The 19,292-nt window shown below is 33.7% G+C and overlaps 1 protein-coding gene across 1 annotated transcript in view; it reads right to left on the bottom strand.

Annotated features, from left to right (window-relative positions):
• Nucleotides 1-4,824: 4,824 nt before the first annotated feature.
• LOC114329078 (uncharacterized) overlaps nt 4,825-19,292 on the bottom strand; it is a 35,970-nt gene continuing 21,502 nt past the window's right edge. The window contains exon 5 of the mRNA XM_028278091.2: nt 4,825-9,240. Coding sequence (XP_028133892.1) covers nt 9,106-9,240 — 135 coding nt within the window. The 3' untranslated portion in view covers nt 4,825-9,105. The remainder of the gene's footprint in view (nt 9,241-19,292) is intronic.

Below are 19,292 nucleotides of genomic sequence, written 5' to 3'. Positions count from 1 at the left end.
AATTTTCGACAGTTACAATTATTAGTTATTTTTAGTATTAATTAGGAATTCTAGGAAATGCGAGATATGACGGCGATGAAATGGACTGGCGATAAACCGGCGGCATCGAAACGGCCGGCGATGAACCGGCGGCATCGAAACGGCCGGCGATGAACCGGCGGCATCGAAACGTCCCATTCCGATCATATCAATATTGTGAAGCAATATATAATTTTTCTTCTTAAATGACAATAGGTATGAAATGTACGTCAATTTGACAATTTCAATTGACAATATGAATTATTTAAGAAAGTTGCAATATTTCTCCGCTATTCGCGCACGATCGTTTCGCGTATCCCTTCCGAGTACTTGCACACCGCGAATAGCATCTCTATAAGTCGTATAATTAAAATGTACTAAACAGTCAAACTTTGAAATTTTGCAAAAACTACTAATTTTACTCATTTTGTATTATGTTGCGCGACCGGAAGATATTAAACAAATGTATAATAAGTGCATTTATATTGATTTTACATACTTTTAGTAGTTAATGTATGGTATAGGAACGCAATTAAAACTATCTGGCCTGCTTAAGAAAAATATGAAAAATTAAGGTTTTTCACAATTTTTTGCTAACTTCGATGGCATTGCGCGACCGGAAGACAAATTAATAAAAAAATAATTAGTGCTTTTTTCACGTCTATACCAATGGCAACTTTTGTGCACTAAAGCGATCTTAAATAAAAAAAAAAGTTTTTTTCGAACCACTCTATTACACAAACAGTTTTTTTCACAACTAATTTTATATTGGAGTTCGAAATTTTATGGTATTTTATTTTGTTAATTGACAGTTAAGGAATAAGAATATAAATAAGGTTGTGTTAAGTTTCCGCCAAAGTGTATGAAATGACAAAAAGAGAATGTTATTGAATTTTCTTATAAATTGCTTATTTATTTATTAATCACTAACGACATTAAAATAATTTATTAAGCTACTTCAAATGTAGCTGTAATTCTGCACCAAAATTTTAATGCAAAACTTACATTTGACATTTTATTTATTTGATAACGTCAAATTTTAACCCGTGATGGGAGCAGTAGCTACTTACTGTTGCGTTTAGTAAATTTCCGACTTATTTCGTATGCTTTTTAAATGATGACGCACGGGTAAAGCAACAATAATTATCTAGAGATAATTTCTGGACCCAGAGGTTAAATCTACTAACATCGGCGTTTAGCCTTTTCAATTTCACAACATTAAAATGTAGATTGAATTATAATTACAACCATTGTTTGGTTCTGGGGCTAGTTAGCAAGTATACAAGTTCACTGATGATGGACTGATAGGTCCGAAAACGTTCTGAAAATATTTTATTCAATTTATTGGGATTTTTTAAGATTTTAGTCAATTATAGCTATTACATAGAAGTGGTTTTACTTCAATGTTTGTTTAATTCAATATTAATTAATGGATTTGAGCGGGACGCGGACCCAAGGCGGCCGCCTAGTCCTTCTAATGGTTAATCCGGCGCTGTTGAACACCCTTTTAAATGAGCTACCACACGACCCCTACTATTTAAAAAAATCATCGATTACGTCATCACGCCCAGATGGATGACGTCACTAGTATAAAATATATACCAAAAAATTGTAATTTAAAATTAAAAATCGACCTGTTTCGAGATTTTTCTCCAAAATTGTTCATTTTAGAGAAAATGAATTTATTCCATAATTTTGCTCCCTTCTGTATATTCAACATTGACCTCTCCGTATCACTTGTATTTTATTGATTACTTTTCTAGTAAAGGTTAATGTTTCTGGTCCATACGCTACAACTGGGAGTACACATTGATCAAAGACTTCCCCTTAGTTTTCCGTTAGCTGCCCATACTACAGTAGAACCCCTCAAATCCTAACCCCGCTAATCCGAACCAACGGAAAGTAAAACAAATTAAAAAATTCAAGACAAAAACTTAAAAATATATTTATTATACTATACAGAGTAAAACCAGAAAATTGAACAATCTAGGGTTAATAGGTTTTGACATTTAAAATTTCTTAAAAATGAATACGTACTTGATACTTAGTGCTTATAAAGGTTAAACATAAACATATACTTAATGTCGGTTCTCTTGTAGTCCAAACTTGATTCCAAAAATATTGTCCATACTCTTGCGAGAACGTTTGCAGTCTTACGGGACATTCTTAAAGAAGTTGGTTGTTTTCTTTTGACACATGGTGGTGTAGCGAATTGACGCAGCAATGCTAAACCATTTACGCATAAACATTACATCAACAGGTAACGCAGCATAGTTCTGCTCCAAATAAAGTAGAGCCGAACCCAGAGCTTTAGTGGCATCTGCGTGTGACAGTAGATATGGCAGGGAAACAACTTCCTCGCTTTCTTCATTTTCATTAGGGTTGCCTAGGAACCAAGTCTACAATGTCTTCATCCGTAAATTCTTGGTGTCCATTGTCGTCAGCTTTAATCCACTCTGTAATTGCAATTTATTCTTCGTTTTCTCATCCTGTTGTTGTACGACTTCTTCAAATTGAAAATCTAGCCACTGAGTTAGCGCCTAATAACAAGCAATGACACTGGCTCTGCATCAGTGACATCAATCTGAGATGGGTGGAAGAGGGAGAGAGCAAGACAGGTGTAGCGATTCAAAATCAACGAAAACGAAAGCTTTGAATTATTAGTTAGGCTAACTTTCGGATAATCCGAACTTTTTGGAATCCGAACAGGCGGTCCCCCCAATTAGTTCGGATTTGTGGGGTTCTACTGTAGTTATATTCTTAGTGCAGTCATTGAAGCGTAAAATAGGTTTTTAACTCCGAAATTTTTTACTATGAACCGATTTACATGAGATTTTGGAATTAGGCTTATCTTACACTTAACTTCAAAAGTGATATTGACCCGAATTCCGGTTTTTATTTTTAAGAGGTGAAAAAAAACCCCTTAATTAAAAAATTGACATTAAGCCATTTTATCGCCAGAAAACGTGTTTAATAATAAAGAGTGACATTGACATTGTGAAGTGTTTTCTAACACAATAACCTCATGTTAAACTCATTTCATTCCCTTGAAAACCGTACAACCCATGCAAACAACCCCTAAATCGAAAAAAAAAAATACAAAAAATTAATTTAGTATGACATAAAAGATTTAAATATAGAGTAAATGATATTTTACGTTCTCTATATTAATCATATTGTTAACCCCCTTTCAACCCTTAAAAACAACCCCTAAATAGAAAAAATTTACAAAAAATTAATTTGGTTTGACAAAAAGACTTAAATATAGAGTAAATAATATTTTACGTTATCTATCTTACTTATTTAATTGTTAACCCCTTTCAACACTTAAAATCAACCCCTCGATTAAAAATTGTATAAAAAATTTCGTTTGATAAACTAAAAAGGATTTAAATATCGTTCCACGTTCTCGAAAAAGCTATGCTGGAAAATCATATTTCTTTAACCCTTAAAACTACCCCTAAATTAAAACATTGAATATGTATGATTATACATTTAAAAATGTTTAGTTTACTAAATAGAAGAAAATACGATTAGTTTTTGGGCCATAACTACTTCAATTTTGAAGCTATCACAACTTATAAAAAACCATTTTGAAGGTAATTAAAAGAGCTACAACTTTTTTCAGCAAGTCTGGCTAATTGGCTATGCCAAAGCCATTTTTCAAAAAAAAAACTTTTTTCAGTATAATATGTAGTGAAAAACCTTTTATTTTGAAACGGTGAAGGGTCAAAGGGCTCGAGAAAGACTGTGGTTGCGCGCTCTTTAATCAATCATATCTTCGTCAATTTTTGTGTGACGGGGAAAACAAGCAAACCAAATTTTTTGTCAAAAAAACCTATTTTTCTTATTATTACACTTTTTTACGTATCTTTCATTATTTTTGATATATTATGAAAAAAAGGTGGTTTTTAAAAATTCGAATTTTTTTTTAATATCGTGATTTTCTCAAAAAATATGTGTTCCAAAGCAGCAAAACTGCTAGAATCTATAAAACTCTTTATATTAAAGTTGATTCTAGACGGAATACGATTAAGTTTAATTTTGGTGGAAATGGCACCTATGAAATCCATTGATATAAAAAAAACATTACATGTTCCTATTTTTTTCATTACAGCTCACTGAGCCCACTCATTTTACGTAAAAAAGACTTTTAACAGTGCTCATTTTAATCACTATAAAATCCTTTCTCATTAGCATGCATAAAATTTATTCGCTCTCTGCTAGATGGCATTGATTAAATTTTACACAAAATAAAAAGCGGCTTCGATCATCAATATCTCGCTTAATATTGCACTTAGAACACTCTTTAAAAAACCAATTTGTTCATTTTTTTTACCTGCTACAATTGTTCATTATGACATTATCGTTAAAATGCATATTTTTGGAGATATTTGCAAAAAACTGTTGAAAATCGTGAGAAAATTCCGAATTTTCAATTGCCAATAACTTGAAAAGTATTGGGTTTTTGAAAAAACTTTATGCTACATTTTTTGCTTATAATTAGGTCTTCTATCGATATCTGAGGTTATTTTGAAAAAAAAAAAAAAAAGAATTCCACCACCGAAAAGGGGATGGCAAGCCCCAGGGTAAAAACGGAGTTCGGGTCAATATCACTTTTGAAGTTAAGGGTAGGATAAGCCTAGTTCCAAAATTTAATGTAAATCGGTTCATAGTAAAAAATTTCTGAGCTAAAAAGCTTCAATGACTGCACTATCTCCTATTTAACTCTTTACTTCATTTAGCAACAATGAAAGAAGCTAGAAGCATAGCTAGCATTTAGCTATGTTTTAGGCAAATAAAAAATTATTCTTGATTTACTTATAAAATTTATTTATAACCATAAAGAAAGGAATAGAACATTCATAGAAAATCTAAGGAATAAAGGTATTGAAAAAAAGTTTACTAAAATTATCTAAAATTAACCTAATATAATCCAGAACTCATTTACCACAACTTGTTTTGCCAATACAACGCCAAGGCTCTAAAGCCTTTAATTTGAATATAAAGACTTTGTTGGTGCTATTCTCTGTTTCAAACGTTAGAATCAGTATGTTTGTAAATTGCAAGCGGGTTTGCCATTCTGTGAATTTTCATAAATAAATCTTCCTTTAGTATTCCACAGCAGTTAACAGCGATAATCCTCTACAAGTACCTGCCTAATACTACCTTTCACGGCTGATACCGTGGACAGCGGCAACGTTGTCACTAAGATTCTCATTTAGTTTGCATTGGAGGTCTCCTCCATACACTGAATCTCATGTCTGAAACTGAAACGCGGTATAGATGGTTTGTTGATCGGGTAAGTTATGAAATAAGCCATTTGGAAGCAAGGCGGTTCACTACGTTTACCAAAGTTCAAAAAATTTCTATTAAAATAATAATGTATTTCTCTAATGTCTACAATAGTTCAGTGGCACACAATATTTCTTGAGTAAAATTTCTATTAAAATAATAATGTATTTCTCCAATGTCTGCAATATTTCAGTGACACACAGTGACGGAATAAGCCATTTGGAAGCCAGATGGTTCACTATGTTTACCAAAGTTCAAAAAATTTCTATTAACCTGGGAGCAGTCATGCTCACTTCTGTCATGTAAGCAGTCGTGCGCAGAGAAAAAATCTCACAATAAGAATTTAAGACAAATTTCTATTTTATAATATTTTTATTTACTTGTTATGTTAAAAATATCTATTTCTAACAATGTTAAAGCTAATTGGTTCTCACCAAAGCCATAAATTCAAAAAAAAAAATAAAAGAAAATTCCCACGCATTACTACAATCTTCCTCGAGGCACTTACGAGTGGAAAGTTATGTTGCAAAACTTTTCATCAAGTTATCACGGAAAAGAATAAAATGTTATGATTTTTTCTAACCGCGCGACTGCTTCCGGATTAAAATAATAATATATTTCTCCAATATCTACAATATCACTCCTCTCACCACGATCCAAATACAGCATGCAGAACCCTTCAGAAAGACCTTAATAATATACAAATATGGCTTAAAAAATGGAAGATAAAGGCGAATGAGAGTAAATCCATCCATGTAACCTTCACGATGAGAAGACAAACATGTCCATCTGTAACACTAAATGAAACGCAACTCCCACAAACCGATACTGTCAAGTACCTAGGAATCCATCTTGATAAGAGATTAACTTGGCAAAAACACATTTTTACAAAAAGCAAACGACTAGGAATAAAATTTCGAGAAATGTACTGGATCATCGGTCGTAAATCTCAACTATCACTTGAAAACAAACTGCTGATATATAAAACTATATTAAAACCAGTGTGGACCTATGGTATCCAACTTTGGGGGACAGCCAGTCAAACTAACCTAGAAATACTGCAGAGATTTCAGAACAATGCTGAATGCCCCTTGGTACGTGCCAAACTATGTGATAGAGAAAGACCTCAATGTGCCATCCATAAAAACAGTAATAACGGAATATTACAAAAAATATTCCAAGAGACTAGAATCTCATCCAAACGAGTTAGCCAGCAACCTCACTGATGATCACAATGATGTACGACGCCTGAAGAGATTCAAAGTAGTGGACCTAGCAAGAAGATTCAAATAATCTGTGATAACTAAACTTTTTGTTTTAATTTAATTTATGTAAAGAGGGTGATCACTGGATCTCCCTCTACAGGTCAAATTTTCAATTTTTATCAAATAATTTACCTATTGTTCTTAGTTGAGGACAGATTGTAAATATTACAACATTAAAAAAAAAGTTATCACGGAAAAGGATAAAATGTTAGATTTTTTCAAACCGCGCGACTGCTCCCGGATTAAAATAATAATATATTTCTCCAATATCTACAATATTTCAATGACGCACAACATTTCTTGAGTAAAATATTTTCATCAGTGGCGACTCGTGATTTTTACCAGGGGAGGCTATACCTAACTGTAAAATATCTAGACAAATTTGCACTAGCAAAAAAAAATCCGCCGAAAAAATCTAATTTAAGTCCCCATTTTTTTGACCATTTTTTATTTACATTTTATAATATCATCATAATTCATAATATCATATCATTTTAAAAGTAGTTAGTCAAATTGTAAAAGTGTGTTACCAAAGTTTGTGTCGTTTATTTGTTAACAAATCTATCTCTGTAAGTAGATATGCATATCAAAATAAATACAGATTTTAACTTTTGCAGTCCATAGAGGTTGAAGGTTCACATTTTTTAAGATACTCAACTGAATTTTTTTTAATTCTAAAAGTGGCCTACTGCGAATCCAAAAACACGGTAAATTACCGATATTTTGCTTTGCATTACAGATATAAGAAAAAGTTATTTGAACAAGTTGTTCCAAATATTATTCTAACCCCACATACCAAATTTCATCACAAAATTCGCACTTTTAGTTTTTTCATTATTTGTAGTCAGGATCCTAAAATTGCAGAGGAGGCTGCTGGCCGATCAGCGGTCCTTGCCCAATCTCCGGGCAGCGTGTGCGTTAAACTATAAATAATGCAGCTAAAGGGTTTGCTCACTACGGAGAGCAATGGATTGTATCCTCGCTCCGACCCTTGCTCCCTGGTATTTATATTCGTGAATTCTCGCATTTAAAATAAATACATTATTTTAAATGCGAAAATTCACGAATATAACGAATATAAATACCAGGGAGCAAGGGTCGGAGCGAGGATACAATCCATTGCTCTCCGTAGTGAGCACAACTTAAGAAAACCGGGTCTCCGTAAACGCTGCTGGGCTGCGCGGAACATTAGCAAGTGAGATTTTCCGGCCAGCAGCCTCCTCTCCAGTTTTAGGATCCTGATTACAAATAATGAAAAAACTAAAAGTGCGAATTTTGTGATGAAATTTGGTATGTGGGGTTAGAACATTATTTGGAACAACTTGTTCACATAACTTTTTCCGATATCTCTAACGCGATGCAAAACAGCAAAGTAAACAAAACAGTTTAGCATGTGTAAAAAATTTATGGGAATGCTAAGCCTCCCTTGCCTCCTCTGACCAGCCGCCACTGATTTTCATATGTCTACAACTAGGTTTAAAGTTCAGGTAAATGATTTCTGCAGTGTCAATATGGGCATTATGGGTTTTAAGAGTTAATATATTTTTTAACTAAAACACAATGATTAATCAATTCAAGACTGGCATATAACAAAAAAATACAGCTGCTTAAGTTGCTGTGTCAAATTAATGGCAAATTATTTTAATAAAATACATGTTTCTTCTGATATAGTTTTCCATTGTATCTTAGCACATGCATGAAACTATTCACGAATTACACTAAGTCTCTTTTTTACTCACAGAAACTAGTATCGCAAAATTAAACCGCTTGTCCATAGAAACCACAATAAGTTAAACAAGGATAAACAATACTTGTCTTTGATATCTTGTTTACTATGAATTTTGGCGTTTATTATTTTCAAAAACAGTGATATTAGCGCATTTGTTATGTTTATTGGAATTTATTTACATTTATATTGTGTTTATTGCATCAAGTTACATTGTGTTAAATATATATTATAACATTTTATATATACTGTAGAATCCCGGTTATCCGTGCTCCTCGGTACAGGACGTGGCAGGGATAATTGAAAAGCATTTATTTCTTATACATAATACGTATGTACGTTTATACATACGTATGTACCTACCATAAAAAGATGACAGAAAAAATAAATCTTTCATTATGAGTCTCCCTCTCAGCGTATAGAGTTTCGTCGAATGATTTACAGTGACGCTATTTTGATAAAACCTCAAAAATGTAATTTGAGTAATAGAAAATCATAGCACGGATAATCCGCACACGGATAATCGGGGTTCTAATGTAGTTATATTATTATATAATATATAGTTAAATATAAATGTACAATATAACTTTATAAAATACATCCACCAATAATAGCCTTTCCTAATTATTACATTGACAGTACATATCAATGTACGTTTCACTTAATGTTTTGATTTAACTTGTTTGCAAATGAATCATGACGTTTGTGCAAAGATACAATGGAACAACTACATACAGATAATTTTTAAATATTAACTCCTTGCAAAGAATGAAAATGGATCCCAAAAACTAGGACCTAAAATTAATCACTGTCAGCATTAATGTCTTTCAATTTGTCCCAGTGGAGTTCGACCCTAAGGTTTTGATTGTTATGTTGAATCACATCAACAGTCACAGGTGCATACAGATCTTTGTCCATTGGAGACCACCCAGTGTACTGTAAAAAATAAATAATTAATTGAAAAGACTGATATTGTATACACTTATGACAATTGAAGGAATGGGAAAAGAAAAGTGTGTTTTTGAAGTGTGTGAAGTTTTATAATTCCTAGCTGAGCTCTTTCTGCTTACAGAGTCATCGTCAAAGCTTTTTTGAAGTACCATTAAGGCTGTATGACACTATGCATTTTCTTGTATCGTTTCTGATATGTCAAAAAAATGCATAGTGTCATACACAGATACAAGAAACGATATCAGAAACGATACAAGAATTTGTGTCAGACACAGATTCTTGTACAAGAACTGCTCCAATTTCTGCGTAAAGAGCAAAAATGTAAAACCTGCTGGTAAAACATCTAAATGTCATAATTGTGCATGGTCATAATGGCGGCTGAAAATATGATCATATGTCTTGATGAATTTATTTGTGTTTTTGTAGGTATATTATTTATAAATCTTTTATTGATACGTAATATACCGTTCGGTATGGATCTACTAATAACCATATATTTAGCTCCTAGTAAAGTTCAAACTATAACTTTGGGTTTCATGTTGCATAATTTTTTAATAGAGGAAAATACAATAGTTCCTTATTTAGATCAAACTGAAGATAATTCTAATGCAAATATTTTAGCACAAATATCAAATAAAAACACAAAAATAATCGACCTCAAACAGTCAACGTAAAAATTCTGGTTAACATTAAAATGTTAAATTTTTAAGTTTTTAAATTTTATAAAATCCTTAAAATCAGCTGTAGACTCAGTACTACAATTACAATGCCATACCAATGTAACGTGACACAGGGTGACAAACAAAATTTCGACCAATGGTGCCGAATTTCATACAATTTTCGATACAAGAACTAGCATAGTGTCATACAGGGCACAAATGTACGTACAAGAAACGATACAAGAAAATGTATATAACTTTCTGAAAAAAAAATTTCAGTTTTTTTATAAACTTTGTTCGGAGTGTGAAATGTGCTGATCTGGATGTTTTTATTTTTTATAATTATTACATCTATTTACAATTGAATATTCAACAGTTGAACAGAGTTTTAAAGAAAACTGCGTAAGAAATAATTTTTTCAATTGAAACGGGATCCCTATCTCTTTTTAGTGGTACTTTAAACCTATTACCATAGCCCTGAAGAAGGCTTTGTAAGCCGAAAGGGCTCAGCTAGGAATTATAAAACTTTAACACACTTCAAAAAAATTTTTCTTTTCCTATTCCTTCAGATAAATAATTGCAATATATTATCAATTAATATATTAACCCGGGAGTATTCGCGCTCACTTCTGTAACGTGAACAGTCGCGTGTTAGATTTCATCTCACAATACGAATTTACAACAAATTTTTATTTTATAGTATTTTTATTTACTTGCTATTCGCGAAAAAGAATAAAATGTTAGATTCTATCTAACGACGCGACTACTCGCGGGTTAAGACATTTAATAATATTGAATGCAAGAGAGCAAGACTGCAGTAAGTCAAAATAAGTAAGTTTCGAGATAAAGACGATTTTGTTTATTTTCGTGCTAATATCGGTGAAATAAGACAAGTTTTAAGAAAAATTAACATTTAATTATGATTTTGCATGCTTTTCAGCCTATATTACATTAACCAAAAATAGAAATTGAAATAAAATAATATTAATGCAAAAAAAATTAGGAATTTCAAAGTTACAACACTTTTGCAAGGAAAAAATTGTTAATCACTACACATTTAGTATTAGAATTTCAAAGTTACAACAGTTTTGCACGGGGAACATTGTAAAAAGTGTAGACACATTTACTTTTACAGTAAAACCTCTGTTACCATGCACCTGCTAACATCGGACACCTGTACTAACGGCCAGTTTAAAAATTCTCCAAACCAATTATGTATATCTAGACTACAAAAACTGGTAATACCGGCCACCTTTCTATATCGACCAATAGTTCTTTCATTTTTAGTGGCCGTTACTGACAGGTTGTCCCGTAGTTGTTGTCCTCTTCTCGTACATCATCTTGTGCCAAAATATTTTTATAAAAACTATGGTGGGCTTCTGGTATCATACCCGAATGGCATAAGTATACCAAATCTTTCTTTTTGGCCATTTGAATTTTTGGCTGTTCTTTGGCAAGTTTTCTGAGAATAGATATTTTTGACCTGTCAGTATTGTCAATACACAAGTTTTAAGATAACTGTTTTTCCTTTCATGAGAAAAAATACTTTTTGGTCGTAAATAATTAGTCTTAATTTATGTGTTTTTAATCTAATCTAACAAATAAATGGTCAAACGACATCGCACACATCTTATGGAAAATATAGTGTCACACAAAGGACATAAAATTTACATGAATAGTTTGGTCTCGTAAATATTTTTTATTGTCTCGGCCGTTAATGGATTACGTAGACACGTTGTATATTAAAATTAAACACCACAGATATAGATATTATAATAACAAATATCTTACTTTTTTCGTGCCTTTCATTGCTTGTTATCGAAGCCATTGCAATGTTCTGTGCAAAACTGTTGTAACTCTGTTACATTAGAGTTACAACAGTTTTGCACGGAACTTATATTCAAAAACGCAAAAAAGTTAAACTGTTGTTGTAATATTTAGCCGGTTAAGCATTTGAAAGTTACTAAAGTTTTACATTGGATAGATATGCATGTTTACAATCGAATTCCATGATTACTTCATTTTCGTAAAATTTTTGAGTTACTGCAGTCTTGCACTGAGGGTGCGATATATTAAGTTACTTTGAAGAAAATGCCCTAATGAACTTTCTTATTTCAAATGGAACACCCTGTATATTTTTTGCATTTTTAAGTCCTAAAGAAATACATATTATTACTTATTTTTCACTTTTCCCTCTACCGAAAGCCATAATTTTTGGAGTTAAGGCTACATTTATTTAAATAATTTTTTTTAAACAAATCTAAAAATCAATTTTTTGGTCCGACAAATATTATTTCAGGTTTTAGATCATCTGGAACAAAAAAGAAAATCATCATTACGTACGTCCTAATTTCAAAAATAAAATTTTTTACGTGTTTTTGAGTTTTTATCGTCATTTTTCATTTTAGATTGTATCGAGCATCGAAACAAAACGGACGTGTTGGCTCTCCGTGTTTACAAAGAGTTTTTCAGAGCTGCAAATAACTATATTAATAAACAATTGAAATAGATAAGATACATCATATCCGCACCGTCAAGGTGAATGAGAGTGTCTTTTTTCGCGTGTTATTAATAAAATCGAAAGCGATAAAATAGCAATTAGTGATAAAGTGATCAGTCAATGGAATGAAAAAAAATTACCAGATTTTCGGCAGTCTGAGTAAGTAGTTAATTTCTATTTGATAATTATTTTTGTTAAATCATTAAAAAATTCTGAATAGAGATTCCATATAAAACTGTGCTCGTGACTCAGTGTAAAATGGAAATTCAAGTAGAAACACAATAAAATGTTTCCACAACCAAATTTAGCAGAATAATGTGCTGTTTCAAGAAAATTATCAACGTTCACAAAATGAACAAATGCTATTTAGCAGTTGGAAATTATCTGAGGCCGAGAGGAACAAGGCCGTAGAAGCTACTCAACAACTACAAAACCAGCTAATTAACATGCAAAAAATGTTTGATGAATTAAACAAAAAATATACACTGCTCGAGAAAAAACTGTCTAACAATATTGATAAGAAGACGGTTGAGTATCATACAGACGAAGATGATCTTGCACAGGAAACAGAGTGGATTCGTGCTAAAAACAGGAAAAAGAGGAAAATGGACACTTCCCTAACACCACCACGAGAAGAATATAACAACACAAAAAGTCCTGAAAAACCTAAAATAACTGAGAAACCTCCACCGATTATAGTAGAAGGGGAGAACAACTTTAACGATCTTCATGCTATGGTACTTAGCTATCAAAACGCTCAAATAAAAGTCATCAACGACAAAACTATTAAAATTAATTTACAGAAAGAAGAAGATTTTAAACTGCTTACCGCAGCATTAAATGATAAGAAATATTCATGGCATTCCTATGAAAACAAGCAAAATAGGCCCATTAAAGTAATAGCCACTGGATTACACCATTCTGTAGAGCCTAATAATATTGTCCAAGAAATGAGGAGACGTGGCTACAAGCTCATCGAAGCTACACCCAAGCTAAAGTATAATACTAAACAACCTCTTAATATGTTCATGTTATCATTTAGACACGATGAAAATATCGATAAAATATTCGGAATTTCTGATATATTACAAGTTAGAGTTCAGATTTTGCCGTTAAGAAAATCCAAACTCGTGCCTCAATGCAAAAAATGCCAAGCTTTTGGCCATACGCAAAAATATTGCGCAAAGCAACCACGATGTGTTAGATGTACCGGAAAGCACCTGACTATCGATTGTGATAAACCTAAAAATGCCCAACCAAAATGTGTCCACTGTGGAGAAAGTCATCCTGCAAACTACAGAGGATGCATGGTAGCAAAAGAAATGCAGAAGTTAAAAGACAATCGAAATAAGAGAACTACAATACCTAAACAGCCGCAAAGGGTGCAACAGCAGAATCCGATATACAAAACAAACGAAAACAAAAAAACCTACAGCCAAGCCGCTAGAGGTAATCTAGAAATTGAAAGTACTAACCCAAAACACAGCTCAAACATTGAGAGCACTCTCCAACAAATACTGGAAACATTGACCAAAATGGATGAGCGCATTACTAGATTAGAATATAGCACCAAAGGAGCTATTCCTAAGAACTTTAATGCCAGATAGTCTGAGGATAATGGAATGGAATGCAAATGGACTACTGCAGCATCAACAAGAACTGCAGACTGTCCTAGACATTGAAAAAATTGCCATTTGTCTCATTTCTGAAACACATTTTACAAATGAAACCTACATTCATTTTAAAGGATTTAAAGTATACCATACCTTACATCCGGATAATACAGCCAGAGGTGGTAGTGAAAGAAACCATTAGACATCATCAAGAAATATGCTACAAAACAGAAATGTTCCAACCTACTTCAGTAAGTGTTAAAACAAAATCTTTTGAGCTTATCGTTACCGCTGTCTACTCTCCACCAAAACATAACATCAAAAAAGATCAATATGTAGAATTTTTGAATAGACATGACAAAAGATTTATAATTGGTGGTGATTTTCATGCCAAGCACACCCATTGGGGTTCTAGGTTAATCACAACCAAGGGGAAGGCACTCTTGCAGGCAGTTAAGCAATTAAAATGCGAAACACTTTCAACAGGTAAACCGACGTATTGGCCTACTGATCCCAACAAAATTCCAGACCTGATTGATTTATTTATAACTAGAAATATTTCTGTTAATTATTTACATATTGAAGAAGCATGGGACATGAACTCCGATCATTCACCCATCCTTCTCACAGTGAGTGATACTGTTATTCAAAGCCAGCCACCTCCTAAACTGACTTATAGGCTAACAGATTGGCGGAGTTTTCAGCTTCACTTAGAAGAAACAATCAGTCTGAAAGTTTCACTAAAAACTAGATATGAAGTTGATGAAGAAACGGAATGTTTTGTTAAACAAGTTCAACAAGCCGCTTGGAATAACTCACCTGAACTGATTCATAGAGTTAAAGGTAATAATTATTACCCTAAAGAAATTAGAACGCTAATCGAAGAGAAAAGAAAACTCAGAAGGATCTGGCAATGCTCTAGAGCTCCATCTGATAAAACAAAACTAAATAATGCTACACAACAGCTTAAAAGAGAAATTAGAAAAAATAAAAACGAAGCAATTAGTAACTATCTAAGAGAATTGACAAATGATAGCACAACTGAGTATTCCCTCTGGAGAGCCACTAAGAAATTAAAACGACCGATAATGCAAAATCCTCCTCTAAGAAATACAGATGGAAGCTGGGCAAAAAGCAATTTAAAGAAGGCTAATAAATTTGCTGAATATCTCGAGGAAACATTCCAACCAAATGAAGGTGATAACACACTACAATGGGAAAATATCATACAGGAAGAAGGTGAAATTAAACTAGTCACCCCAAAAGAAGTGGTCGACGAAATTAAATCAAACATCAATCCCAGGAAAGCACCTGGGTTTGACTTAATTACTGGGGAAATCCTAAAACAACTTCCTAGAAAAGCCATAGTAAAACTGACATATCTTATAAATGCCTCGTTCAGATTAAGATATATTCCCAAGATATAGAAAGTGGCTGAGGTCATAATGATCCTTAAACCTGGAAAACAACCAAATACAGTATCATCGTACAGACCGATTTCATTACTACCTGTAATTTCAAAGCTGTACGAGAAGCTTTTGCTGAAAAGGTTGAAACCTCTTATAGATGCTAAGGCTCTAATTCCATCACACCAGTTTGGGTTTCGAGAAAGTCATTCAACTATCGACCAAGTCCATAGAATAACGGATATAATAGAGAGGTCGCTGGAAGGAAAGAAAGTTTGCTCCGCTGTCTTCCTCGACGTGGCGCAAGCTTTTGATAAGGTATGGCACGAAGGACTTAAATACAAATTAAGCAGGATTTTGCCAAGACAATACACAGAATTATTGGAATCTTATCTATCAGAGAGATTTTTTAGGGTTAAACAAGAAGAAGCCTACTCGGAACTAAAGGAAATCAATGCAGGTGTACCACAAGGTAGTGTGATAGGACCGGTCCTATACCTATTATACACTAGTGACATCCCTGAAGTAGATCATAACACAATAGCTACCTTTGCTGATGACACTGCCGTTTTAGCCGTAGGTGAAGACCATGAAGAAGCAGCAAGAAAACTACAAATATCTGTTAACAGACTTAACAAGTGGACTAAACGCTGGCGAATTAAATTAAACGAAATGAAGTCAGTACATATAAATTTTACAAACAAGAAAAAACAATACACTCCTGTTAACGTAAATAATACCCAGATACCATACGCCGATACCGCAAAATATTTGGGTATTACACTAGACGCCAAAGAAAGAGGTATTACACTAGGGTCAAAGATCAATGACGACATTGTGGGAAGATTTGGCGAAGAAACTGTTAACAACAATGGAACAAGACTTGTGGGACTATGTGAAGCGTATTCCTTACGGATAACGAATGGATTTTTTCAACACAGATCCATCCATAAATACACATGGACGCAGCCAACCCGACAATTGAAATCGATTATAGATTACGTCATCATGAAGCAGAAATCATCAATTGTGACGAAAGATGTACGAGTCTATAGAGGTGCAGAATGTGGAACTGACCACTTTTTACTCAGAGCAGATCTATACTTTCCATATATCTTGAACAACAAAATTGAAGAGACCCAGGAAGAGATTACAGAAGAACACCCGCCTCAGTACAAATACAACATCGACGCACTGAAAGATAATTCAATCTCCTTTCTTTTTAAATTAAGACTGAGCCAAAAGATAACCAATACACAGTTTAATACAAGAACAGCAGATGAAAAATACGATCGGCTAAAAAAGTGCTTACATGAAGCTGCATTCGAAGCGTTAGGGGAAAAATCCTCAAATAACACTAATCACCCTTGGTTTACAGATTCTTTAAAAGAAAAGACGAGGGAAAAAAAAGAAGCATATCAAAAATGGCTCAGTACCAATTGCTCAGAAGACCGAAAAACCTACGCAAGAATAAGAATGGAAACAAAAAAAGAAGTGATTAAAACCAAAGAAAATATGTGGCTGAAGAAATGTGAAGAAATAGACACTCTTATGGGAGGAACAAAAAGCAGAGAAGCTTGGAGAACAATATCAAATACAAGACAAAACGTACAAGAAAGATGCCAGATATCCCTTATAAGTGTAAACGAGTGGGAAACATACTTTAGAAACCTATTGCAAGAGAATAGACAGGAATATGTAAGGCAAACCATCATCGCCCCAAACAACCTGGAACAACTAGAAGATATAACTATTCGAGAACTAGAACAAACGTTAAGAGAAATGAAAAACAATAAAGCTCCTGGTCCCGGAGGTATTCCAATTGAACTCATTAAGCACAGCACGACACAGGCAAAAGAAATTTTAGTTGAAATATTCAACGGATGCCTTTCAGGCAATAGTGGCGTGCCCTCTGAGTGGAAAAACTCCATAACTACCCCTATATACAAAAAGGGTGGTAGAAAAAATTGTAATAATTACAGAGGCATTAGTGTGACCAGCTCAGTTGGAAGACTGTACGGACGAATAATAAAGAAACGGATAGAAAAGGAGTGGCAAGATTCCGAAGAACAAAGTGGATTTAGGGCAGGTAGATCATGCAAAGATAACATTTTCTGCATAAGGCAATTACTAGAAAAACGTTCTGCTAGAAATCTAGAAACTCACATGGTATTTGTAGACTTAAAAAAAGCATACGATACCGTTCCCAGAGAAAAAATGTTTGAGGTATTACAACAAACCACTTTAAATAGAAAATACATCCAAACAATAAAAGATCTCTATGCTAATGCAACAACAGCAATTAAAATTGGAACGAAACTTTCAAATACCTTTGAAACTTCGAAAGGCCTTTTGCAGGGATGCTGTCTGTCGCCCACTTTATTTAAAATTTACCTTACACATGTGTTAAAATATTGGACTAGGAAATGCCAAACAATGGGGATACCAGTAGGAGATTCTTATTTGTATACGTTGCTATTTGCTGACGACCAAGTTGTGATTGCTGCTGATAAAGATGACGCCAGTTACATGATTAGAAAATTGAAAGAGGAGTACCAAAAATGGGGTTTGGAAATGAGCATGGAGAAAACTGAATACCTTGTAGTCGGAGGTGATACTGAAGACTTAGAATTAGAAGGGGAATACATAAAAGGATGTGATGAATTTAAATATCTAGGTTCAATTTTTGACAAAAACTCCACATGCGATCAAGATATAGAATATCGAATAAGCCAAGGAAGAAAAGCTATAAAACAGCTAAATGGCATTTGGTGGAGTACAGGACTGCAGAATCAGACAAAGAAAAAAATCTACCAAACTATCGTGGAAGGAATTGTCCTGTACAACTCGGAAGTGTGGGAAGTAAAAGACCGACAAAATAAAAGACTTCAAGCTTTAGAAATGGACGCGCTTAGAAGAAGCTGCAGAATATCTAAACTGCAGCATATCCCAAACGAAGAAATAAAAGAAAGAATGGAAGTAGAAAAGGATATTATAGACAGAATAGAACAAAAAAGATTAATATGGTACGGGCATGTCCAGAGAATGGGACCAACAAGATGGCCCAAGAAAATGATCCAGTATGTACCACCCGAGAGAAGAAAAAGAGGCAGACCGAAGAGAACATGGATACAAGATGTAGAGAAAGCAATGAACAGTAGACAACTCAACGAGGAAGATATTCGTGACCGAAAAGCATGGCGAATAGGATGCGGGAAACGGCGAATGCTGTAGAACACCCGATATATATATATACACTAGACGCTAGGCTACGCTGGAGGGCCCATGTTAAAAAGAAACGAGAACAGCTTAACATGAGGTATAAAAAAATGTATTGGTTATTGGGAAGACAATCCACTCTCTCGATCTACAATAAAATACTTTTGTATAAACAGATTATAAAACCTATATGGACATATGGCATCCAGCTATGGGGCTGCGCTAGTAATACTAATTTAAACATCATTCAACGATTCCAAAACAAAGTGCTAAGGAACATTGTCAACGCTCCATGGTACTATAGGAACAGTGACCTCCATAGGGACCTAGACATGGATACTGTTAACAAGACAATAGAAAAATTTGCCAAGAGTCACGAACAACGACTTCTTCAACACGTCAATGTTGAGGCCATCCAGCTCCTCGACAACACGGATCTAGCTAGAAGACTCAAGAGGAAGAAGCCTTTCGAGTTAGTGAAGTGAAAAATAGTGCACGGTGCAAGTGATGGTACAAGTTAAAATTTGTGCAATATATTAACAGAACCTAAGGGGTACTATTGAGTTTGTCCTTAGTCTTAAGTTTTTAGTAGTAATTTAGGTTAGAAATAAGTTGCTCATTGATCACATTATTTGATCAG

This window comes from Diabrotica virgifera, chromosome 1, assembly GCF_917563875.1.
Source record: "Diabrotica virgifera virgifera chromosome 1, PGI_DIABVI_V3a".
In the NCBI taxonomy this organism is placed as follows: domain Eukaryota; kingdom Metazoa; phylum Arthropoda; class Insecta; order Coleoptera; family Chrysomelidae; genus Diabrotica; species Diabrotica virgifera.
Note: the sequence above shows the minus strand (reverse complement) of the source record. Positions and strands in the feature narration are given on the sequence as shown.